Raw genomic sequence first — 10,931 nt, 5'->3', positions numbered from 1 at the left:
TGGATAAAGATTAAAAAAAGAAAAAGAAAAAGCAAAAGCCCATTTTCCATCATGAGGAAAACATAATTACAAAAGGTTAACTACCAGTATACTAGCCAATAGCAATGTTCAATCACCTCGTGATGGAGGGTATAAAGATTTGATATGCTGTGTATAAAAACTTGCACCCACTCTTCTTCTTTCCTCCAATCAATCTCATTCATATTTATAATGATCTGTGAAGAATTTTGCTAATTTAAAACTACAAATATCCTCTAATTGATTTTCTCTTTAAATGAGATGTTTTTTGTTTCTTGATGTTGCATATAAAAACTTGATATTGGATTTAATGGCTTTATATGTTAGGTTAGAAAACCTGCAGTGTAGATTTAAAGACTTGTACGTGTCAATTAGAGTTCAATTAGCTTCAGCTAAAAATACAATAACATTTTTTTAAAAGACAGTCATATATAGTTAAAAGTAATTAGAGTTAGAAGATTTGATCAAAAATTAAATCTGAAAGCAGTTATCAGGTTCCTAATTTTTACAACACCAAATTATTACTTATTATATATGTTGGCTCGTTTCTTTAAATGCGAAGTGAATAATTAAAAAAAAATACTTAATCAAGTAATAATTTGGGTGCAACCAAGTGTTATTTTTTTGCACGCGAACTAGTTATTTTGAGATTTTAGAAGGGTATATCTGAAATTCTGTCTAAATCTGATGACAATAATTGCATAACAAAAAAAAAAAAGTTAAGATAATAAATTAATAATTGTTACAGAGGATCTGGACTAAATAACTCTTAAACGGTTCATATTTTTAATTTATATACGACGTTTCCCAACAAAAATCAACACGTTTTACCAAACTTAACCCAAAATAATAGAAATAAAAAAACGATATGCGGAAATTTTTACATATATTACCTTTTTTTATAAAATACTGAGCATCTCCATTTTTTTTCATTAACTAGAAAATCATCTTGTCAGGAAACATTTTAATGATTTTTTTCTTCAAAAATAACAGGAACCGAGCTATAATTTGATTTAAGTATGAGGTGAACAAATTAATGGTTCGGTCCATCCTTTATCACACCTGTACACAATTGATCGAAAAATTCAAAAAAGGCGGACAACTAAATCATTATTTTAGTACTATGTTACCCGATATTCCGATATTGGCTCCGTGCCCGTATCCGATACGTATTGGATACACCAGCTATCGTATCGGCTTACGTGGCGTATCCTTAATCTCAGTTTCAAAATCAATAACCACTCCAATAGAGCATCGTATGTGATAGAATCAAGTAACTTTGTTATTTACCTTATACTTGAAGTAAGCCTCTAATTTTCTTTTCAAATTTGATTTAAGTTATAAGTATTTAAATACAATATATATAAAATAATAAAAATATAATAGACGTATCATATCCTAGATTTTTAAAAATTGACGTATTGCCGTATCTGTATTGTATCCAATACGATACTCATACCCGTATCCATCCAACATAGTTTTAATCATCTCACTTTCAAAATTCAGGTCCTTCTCTCTTCTCTCATCCAAAAATTTATATTCGGCCATAATGAGATTTTCTGATTATTTTTTCTTCCCAAAAGCTCGTTCATTTTGAAATCTTTTTGCACAATCTTTAATAGTTCTTGGTGAAGAGTTAAAAGAAGCTCAGATCTATAAATTTGACAAAGTTGTTGTTTTTTTGGGAGGGGATGATGGACCGAATCAATAGTTTGGTTTACCATGGAGGCAAAATACGTGTTGTTGGCTGTGTAGAGTGCAAACAAGAGTGGATGACGATCACCTCTAATGTGGACCGAATTAATAGTTCAGTCCTTATTGTTTTTGAAAAAAAAATAGATAATCAGTATGCTTTCTAACAAATCGGTTTTTTTATTTTTTTTATTTTTTTAGAAATAATGTTCTCCGTGTAAGAAGTTAGAGATTTCAAATTCACATAAAAATCCATCCATGTAGATAAAAAAGCTGGATGATTTAAACTTCGAGTCTTCGACTTTGCTAAAACAAAAAATTGGTTTTTAGATTTCTAAATATAAAATAATTGGAGATTTGGAGTATCTCATATTCTCATCCACAAAGTTCTACAATACTGCACACGTTATTCCGATTGCATGTGGCCACAGCTATATATGACTTAATGCAGTCATTTCCTTTTGATCTCTACGGCCAGATAAACTAGGCACTAGCCATCCAGATTCCAGAGTCACAAAATTTGGGGGCGGTATGCGATCGGAGATCAAACTTAATTTCTATAATTTGGATTCCTGAACTGAACCCCTTTCATCCGATCTTTTTATTAATAGAAAAGGCAAAAAGAAAATAAAAAAAATATCAATTTATAGGAATGACGGATTTCCGTCCGTGGAACAGAATAGACATCTCCATCTACATATTAACTTAATCCAAATCATAATCTGATCACTGGAAGGAAAAATGGTGGCCGGAAATCTTTGTCACGGTTGAAAAAAAAATTCGGATTGATGGACATTCCGTCAAAGTTTTTAGTAAAACTTCGGAAATTGACTGGAAATCTTTATTGAACATTTCAAAGTTCTTAGTAAAACTTCGAAATCTGATTATTATTCTTAAATCACATAATTCGTTAATTCTGATTCTTTTCTTTAATCACCAAAAATAAATATAGCAGGAAGGTAAATTAACTTTATCTCACTCAAGATCTAATAAGAGCCGGTCCTGAAGATTTTGAGGTCCGGGGCGGGACAAAATTTTGGAACTTTTATGTACATTTTTTTTATCAGAAAAATATATAGAGAACCCCTATTGTATTTATTTTTAGAAAAAAATAATATTAGAATCTCTAATAGGACCATTGTCAACAAGCAAATCTCTAATCGGCTGAATTGGATCGAAAACTCAGATTTTATTGGCAGAAACTTGTTTTTCAGTAAAATATTATAAAAATTAGGTAAATTTTTTTTTTAATTATGTTATGCCAAATAAATAATTAACATGAGACATTATTGCTGAAATTATTTTTTTCTCTTGGTGTTCAATAAGTTAAAATTAATTTCAAACCAATTTTAATAAAAATGACAAACTTGACAGCATGGATTGTCTCCATTTTTTTAATAAAAATGAACGAGACAATAAGCTTGTCTCCATCTCGTCTAAGTTGGCTAGCGACCTCTTCAAATATAACGTGGATTGTCTCCATTTCTTATGTATTGATGATTTCTCTAGTACTGCGATGTAGGTCGCATATAATTTGGGTCCACCTACAACGTCGTTCTTTTAATGTTTTTCTGCCCCGCACTTGATCGAACAACCCGAGAACCCTTCTTCTCCAATCAGCATTTTAACCCAGTCAAAATTGCAAATTTGTCCCCCAAATCGGACGTGGGTGGTAAGTCATAACACTTCGCTTCTCCTCAAGAATTGCTTCAAATCGTGAGAATCATCTCGAAACTGGCTCCAAATGTCAAGAATCAGTGAAGAATCGCTTGATTAAGCCAATTTGAACCGGTTTTTTCTTCTATGGTTTTGAACATGTACAATTTTTTTTTAGGCCCCGTTGGATTTTGGGGCCCGGGGCCGTCGCCTTGGCTGCCCTGGGTCAGGGCCAGGCTTGGATCTAATTAAGTATAAGATTCAATTATTTGAAAATTAAAATACATAAATAAGATGAAATTGAAATACTCCTCTAGACGGGATAGATATTTCCGTCCAAGCTTTTTTTCTTGTTTTTTTCGGGACAGGTTAAAGATTCCCGTTCTCTTTTTTCCGTCCATTTTCATTGCTGATTATAGTTTATTTGATCATTTAATTAGTGTAATAAGTGAGCGGAGATATCTATCCCGTCATTCCTACGAAACAAAATTTTATAACATTTTATAGAAATGTACCCTTTTTAGATATTTCTTTCTTTTTTCTATTAAAAAACAAATCAGCCCTTTCGTGCGCAGTGCCCGGACATCATTTTTTCATTCGAAAATAAAATCGAAAAGATCATGTATGAGTCTATGACCATTGGCCGACCCAAATAGGTTTAGGGAAGACACTTTCTTATCTGGATTCGATTTTTTTTTTAAAATCCAATAGTATTTTATAGTTGTGTCTAATTCTGAATAAATATAATGTCTATATTTGGATTTAATTTACGTTATAGTAGAAGAAAATTGCGTGGAAAAGAAAGTCAGTTCAAATTAATTTGCGTAAAAGAAAGAAAGAAAATAAAAAAATATAGTCTGATTCACAACTCCACTCAGAAGAATCATTAATTCGTCAGGAGAAAAAAGATGTAGGATATAAATATGTACCGTGAGTTGGGTCACGTGTTGTGCCATATTGTGATCAAATTTGGAAGGATGATCATGGCACGTGAATGGTAAGAATATATTAATCACGTCGTAACCACACGTGACGTGTCCAAACGTTACCGGTCATGTTTGGTCACGTTTAACTATTTTTTTCATAATTTAGGTTAGTTTATTTAGGATCCATCATTTGATCAAGACCTAACGGTTCTAATTACACGTGACCGCATGTGTCATGCCGTGACCGAGTGATGTACTTTGTCGTACCAAATTTTTGAAAGATAGTCATGACACATGACATGTGAATCACAGCACGTAATCGTTACATATGCAGTGACGAAACCGTATTGTGCCATGACGTATCTGGCCGTGCTGCGATTTTTTTTTTATCCTTATCTATTGCTCCGCTCTCATTCGTCAAGAAAAAAAATGTACTCTTATTAATATTCTGTGCCACTCCCTGATTAAAATTCTGGATCTGCGTCAATGTACAGGACGATACCATTATCTTGTCATAGGTTTGGGATTGCCCTGAAATGCTACGAAGAGCATCCCACCAATTTAAACAAAAAAAATTCTCGTAATAACATATTTTGGAATGGGCTTAGAGGCACGAATCTTAAAATATATCTTGATGGATTTTAATGCAAATAAAACCGTTCTAATCGGACATCAAATAAAATTTGATCCGATACTAATCGTACCTCTTCGGATTCCTTTTGAAATTGGCCTCAACTTATTTTTCAGTTTCTGATATGCCAGTAGCCTTTTGCTTAGTTGCTTATTATTTCTGATGGTGATTCATTATGTTTATTTATTTTTAACTAATCAAGGTAATTTAAAATGACCCGTTTTCTTCTGTTATAACGTACTTACGGTTATTGTACATTATTGTGATTTTTTTATATTTTGTTTCAGATTCAACTTACCATATATTTGTGTATTTGTACGACTTACCTATTTTGAGCTACTTGCGCATTCAAATATATTTCTAATCATATTCATTTTTCTTTCCAACAGTAACAAGATTCTACCACATCAAGAGAAGAAACACTTTTCTCGATTTTAGAATTTTTGATATCAAACACCTTGGGAAGAAACTAAATTTACTAGATAGTTTGATGTCGAAAAACCGATTCTTGATTTTCCAGGAAATTTAATTTTTCCCATAAATCAAACGGCCCCTATATTGCTTGGTAGCATTTCATGCTCCTGCACAGCAGCACAGGTCCAACAATGTCATAGTGAACCCAATGAGTGAGGCTACAGTACTCTGCATAGCACAGATGGGTCTGTACTATGGCTTTATACCTTCGTTTTCAAAGTTCAAATGGTCAATCAGAACTGTTCAACATGATTTTATGTGAAAATGAACTGGTGACAAGATTTTACATTTTTTAGATTTTTTTTTAGATAAGCAGAGAATCATTCATTTCAAATGGTCCAGAATCTTTAGATCAAGTGATTTTCTACTTATCTAAAGAAATTCTGAAAAATATAAAGCTTGTTCTCCAAGTACATTTTCATATAGATATCACGTTGAGTGGTTCGCATCGACTGTTTTGACTTTAAAAAACAGGAGATATGGAGCCATAGCACGGACCGGTATGCGCTATGCAGAGTATCATCGCCTCACTCGAACTCAGTACTTGTTAACACACTTCTGCATAGCTCCGCATTTATTTATAAAAACGACGCCGAACAAGAGAGAGTTCATTTTTTTCAATTTCAAATCATCTGAAGAAGTCATTGACAATCTACCAACCTAAAACAAACTAAACCTTCGGTTCAGTAAGGCTAGGGTGTTCCATGTAAAGTTGCACCTTTAGTGGGTTGCTATCCATGGATTTTATAGGTGTTATATTGCGAGGTTGCATCCATTGCTTCGTATCAGTAGGGACCCACAATTTAGCCTCCTCGCCATCATTTTCTCGTGACGGGAGTTCCCGAAAGTAGGCGGTTATCTCCCAATTGGCACCTATACAACCACAAATAGCTGTCATAGATAAAGTGTCCATAATTAAAATTCTTGAAGAGCTCACTTTGTTTGGTTTTAGATCTAAATTGGAGGTAAGGTAGCAAAGGGATTCAAAACATTGAAATCTGTTGCATCCCAAATTGGAATATTACAAAGGAAAGAAAGGAATTTGATGATCAAGAAAGAATGGGTTGAAAAAAAAATCATAAATTCCATTTACAACCTTAGCCCTCTTTAACCTCCAGTCCTATTCACCTCATAACAATGAAAATTAGTATTGTTACCTGATGGAAGGGGTTTAGCAATAGGCTCTGCAGCGTTAAGCTTGACCAAGAAAGCTCTAAGAGCAAATTCTAGTTCAGTCTCACTAACACTTGATTGGTATGACTGATCAATGGTTAATTTAAAAACAAATTTCTCCATAGGTACATGGTCTTGGTCATAGAATATCACCACCACTCTCTCCGCTAATCCCTGAAACAGAAGTTAGACAAATAGTCACACAATGCCATTTTATCCTTGAATTGAAGTGAGCAAAATCACAAAAATTGAAAGAAAAAAAATGGAACAGAATGGAAAGACCTTTTCAATATAAGGAAGAAGGGCAAAAAGGGAAGAATGGATGTAATTAGCCAATTGGGGATGGCGTGCCTTGTTTACGACCACATTCATGTATCTTCTCCTCTCAAATGCCCCTTTTTATCCAAATTCAAATAAATAGAAAGATAACAAAGATAAAGGCATAATGAGACCAAAGGAATAACATTAGAATTACTAGTAGGATAGAGGCCTTTGAGAAAGACAATGCAATTGATCGCCACCTCTAAAAAGTCTACCACGACCTGAGCGGTTTGTCCTAATGTCACAAAAAATAAAAATTAATAAAAAAATAAAATAACAGATTGATGAAGTATTTTAAGGTTGAAGAAGTAATTTCGCAGGTCTGTATGAAAATATTTTAAGGTTCTGCCGAGACACGCATAAAAGTTCCTCCAAAAAATAAGAAAAAATGCAGATTTTATCATATCAAAAGAAGTAAAATACATAAACAACTTATAAGTTATATAACCACACCAAAACAAATGAACAGTGGAGTTACCTTGAGGTGATTGGTTCTTTCGATCCATGAGACCTGCTATTTCACAGCCTCACACCTAACATTAAGCAAGAATAAATAAGTGTAAGAAGGTATGATTAGAAACAATAAAAACCAAAAGCAATATAAATCACAATTTGCTATGACAAAGCAATTCTGGGAGGAGTAAGGCTTCTGGAATTTAGGTTACCTAAGAAGCGCATAACTTGAGAATCACATGGTCGCATAACCAACTGAACAGTTAAACTAACTTTAGTCTGGCTTAACTATGCAAAAGCATCCTTCATATAGCAACAATTAACCAAATCCCTAAGAGCTTGGTAAATACTCTCCGTCTCACCATGCGACACATCTCCCGCAACAAATTCATGCACAACCCCATCAATTTCAATAAACGAACAACCAGGCACTTTATTCTCATTTTGGTTTATCATAAACCCTCTAATTGTTCTCACATCACTCCACATAGAACTAGCAGCGTACACATTAGACAACATCACATGGACCCCACAGTTATTATTGCTATCCAGCTCTGTAATCTTATCAGCTGCATATTTGGCCATTTTAACTTCCCTGCTTGATCTACATGCAAAAAGTAGGGAACGCCAAATAACTGTATCAGGTAATATCGGCATGTTCTCTATAAATTCATACGCCTCTTGTATAAGCTTTGCCCGACCTAACAAATCAACCATGCACCCAAAGTGTGCGATCTTTGGTCTAAGGTTGTATACTTTACACATACGATCGAAATAAAAGTATCCTCTTTGAAGAAAACCAGCATGACTACAAGCTGATAACACACCCAAAAGGGTAACCTCATTTGGCATCACTTCACCTTCCCTCTCCATTTGTTCAAACAAATGGAGAGCTTCTGCACAATATCCATTCATGGCCATACCAGATATCATACTAGTCCAAGAGAAAACATCACGTATAGTTAACTCTAAGAAGACTTGGTATCCTTCTTTGGTATCACCGCACTTTGAGTACATATCAATTAATGCATTTTGCACAGTGAGCACCTTGTCTAGTCCATGAATATTGCAATATGCATGAATGTGCCTTCCTTGATTAAGTGCGCCCATTTGTGCACACGAAGAAATAACTGAGGCCATAGTGGCATCATCTGGTGTAACCCTAGCCACTTGCATCTGCCTGAATAACTCCATGGCTTTCCTATGTTTGCCAAATTGCACATATCCTGAAATCAGTGCACCCCAACAAACCACATTTCTGTTGGGAATTCCATCAAACACCACATGTGCATCTTTTGTAAAGCCACATTGTGCATACATACTAACCAAGGCTGAGCCCAGATAATTATTCAAATCAAACCCATTAACAACAATTAAAGAATGGATTTGTTTACCGGCTTTCCCTAACCTTAGTTTTGCACATGCAATTATGGCATTTATTGGCGACACCTCATCAATTCGTGCCAACCCATTGACCATTTTGGTAAATACCAACAATGCTTCCTCAAACAGTTTATTATCCAAATAACCCGAAACCATACTATTCCAAGAAACTATGTCACGGGTCCCGTCTGGGGCAGTATCAAAAACCCGTTCCGACAGACCCGTCAAGCCGCATGAAAAATACATGCCAATTAGGGAGTTAAGAACAAAGGTATTGGATTCAAAACCTAATTTGAGATTCAATGAATGGACCTGCTCGCCTTGTTTGAGGAAAGGGTAGCCGGAGATGGACTTGAGAATTGTGCTGATGGTGTAGGCATCAGGCATGATGTTATGCTTATGGATCAGAGAGAAGAGAAAGAGAGAGAGTGAAGGGCATGGGCCTCTAGACAGAGAATTAAGAAGAGAGTTGAATAGGTACAGATTTGATGGTTGTAAGAGGTGGGAAGTAATGGAGAAAGAGAAGAACTGCAAGAGGTGTTTACGGGTAAAATTGGAGTTTGACAAGAAAAATTGAAGGTAAGGTTTAGTATTAAGCTTTGAGGTAGAGTATAGCATTCCACAGAGAAGGTGATATGGTGGGAAAATTTTAGATCCCATAGGAATGATACAATTTAGATACATTTAGTATTCAAGCAATAATTCCACCAGAGGAAAACAGAATAACACAAAATATCAGCTCAGATTTGATTATCACTAGCTTAAATTTCGTTAGCCATACTAATCAGAGCAGGATTGAGTATATATTTTGGATTGTGCAAGAAAACCCACCAGACCGAATTGCTGATGTCAGCACTGAAAAAGATCAGCGGAGTAATCGAGGCGAGGAACAACTGAAAGAGTAGATGCTGTCTCCGAGAAGGCCTTGATTTTAAAGCGGGGAAAACTGAAAGAGTTTTGAAAAGGGAAGTTGAGAGCGATCAAAACCCTAGGTTTTCATGCTCCTGCATGCTGCTGTTCAGCCTCCCGCGCGGAATAAGAAAGGCATTTGAGAGAAGAGACGAGTTTGGATGCGGACCGGCTGATCGAAATCCGCACGAATATTAAAGAGATCCGTAAGTTCTTATCTCGCTAGATTCTGATTGAATGGTCCAGATTCAAATTCAATGTTTACCTTAGAGGATCTAGACTCATAAATCATAATCCAATGCGTTGAAAAAGAATCCCCGTTTGTGTTGGAAATAAATCTGCTGCGATCCAAAGGAATTGCAGGGTCTTGTTATTTCAAATCAAACCTTTCATTTTTTTAATGCACGAATCTTAATAGAAGTTGTTTCATACACGAATCTCAAAACAAATAAAAGGTTGGATTTGGAATAACAGGGTCCTGCAATTCCTATGAATCACAGCAGATTTATTTCCTGTTTGTGTTATATTCATTTTCTACTTATAAAAAAACAATAAATTTAAAAAATATAAATTTTGATCTCTAAATATATTTTTATGATTTCTAGATCCGCCAAGTTCATGATAAAATTTACTTTCTAAAAAACAGTTTTTGTCCGTCCTTGCCAGAATTTTTTGTTTCTATTCCACATCTTCACTAAAAATAATGTTCAATTTTAAAAATTGGACAACACTGTATCAATATTTGTGACGGAATGCATGCATTTTAATTCCGATTAAATGCACAAGCTCAATTTGACATAAAGAAATTCAAAATACGGAGATGAAGTAATCGAACGCAACGCATATGTGTTCACCCTAAGGGCCTGTTCGTTTGTCACGGGATTACACGGGATGAGATTTGACGGGGATGGGAATCCACTTTTGAAAATGTGGGAACCCATGCACATGATTGATTATAGGAATGTGGTAAAATGAGTGTTCGGTTGTACCGTGGGATTATTTGTGGGAATTCTATTTTTCTTTCTAAAATCCTTGATATATATTATACAATTATACTTATTATTAATAATAATATTATAACTAAATAAAGTATATTAAATAACAACATAATGACATTTATTAGTAATTATATCATAAAAAATAAGTATTTACGTTTATAATTAAATAAATTGTATTTAATGAGAGGGATATAATCTGTGTATTTATAAACTGGATTTTTAATTGTTAAATTTATTAATGAGTTGGATGAAATTGTTAAAAAATCTTGTATCGTATCTGATGCTTAAACCATATCT

At 34.3% G+C, this 10,931-nt stretch overlaps 1 protein-coding gene across 8 annotated transcripts; it reads right to left on the bottom strand.

The window, feature by feature from the left end:
* Positions 1-5,434: 5,434 nt before the first annotated feature.
* Positions 5,435-9,780, bottom strand: REV7 (DNA-binding HORMA family protein). Of its 8 annotated transcripts, none has more exons than XM_078292062.1 (6): positions 7,557-9,754; positions 7,370-7,424; positions 7,046-7,126; positions 6,853-6,965; positions 6,555-6,744; positions 5,435-6,270 (listed from the first exon to the last, which is right to left on the bottom strand). In XM_078292062.1, the coding sequence occupies exons 2-6, from the start codon at positions 7,395-7,397 to the stop codon at positions 6,068-6,070; spliced, it is 615 nt and encodes a 204-aa protein (XP_078148188.1). In that variant the 5' UTR covers positions 7,398-7,424; positions 7,557-9,754; the 3' UTR covers positions 5,435-6,067. The 8 variants fall into 8 exon arrangements, 4 of the variants coding, with proteins under 4 accessions (XP_078148188.1, XP_078148187.1, XP_078148190.1 ...); XM_078292061.1 differs by having other exon boundaries at positions 7,370-7,402; positions 7,557-7,584; XM_078292064.1 differs by lacking the exon at positions 7,046-7,126 and having other exon boundaries at positions 7,557-7,683.
* Positions 9,781-10,931: the final 1,151 nt, after the last annotated feature.

The sequence above is a fragment of the Carex rostrata genome, chromosome 25, assembly GCF_964058835.1.
Source record: "Carex rostrata chromosome 25, lpCarRost1.2, whole genome shotgun sequence".
Lineage (NCBI taxonomy): Eukaryota > Viridiplantae > Streptophyta > Magnoliopsida > Poales > Cyperaceae > Carex > Carex rostrata.
This window is presented reverse-complemented; position numbering and strand designations above follow the sequence as displayed.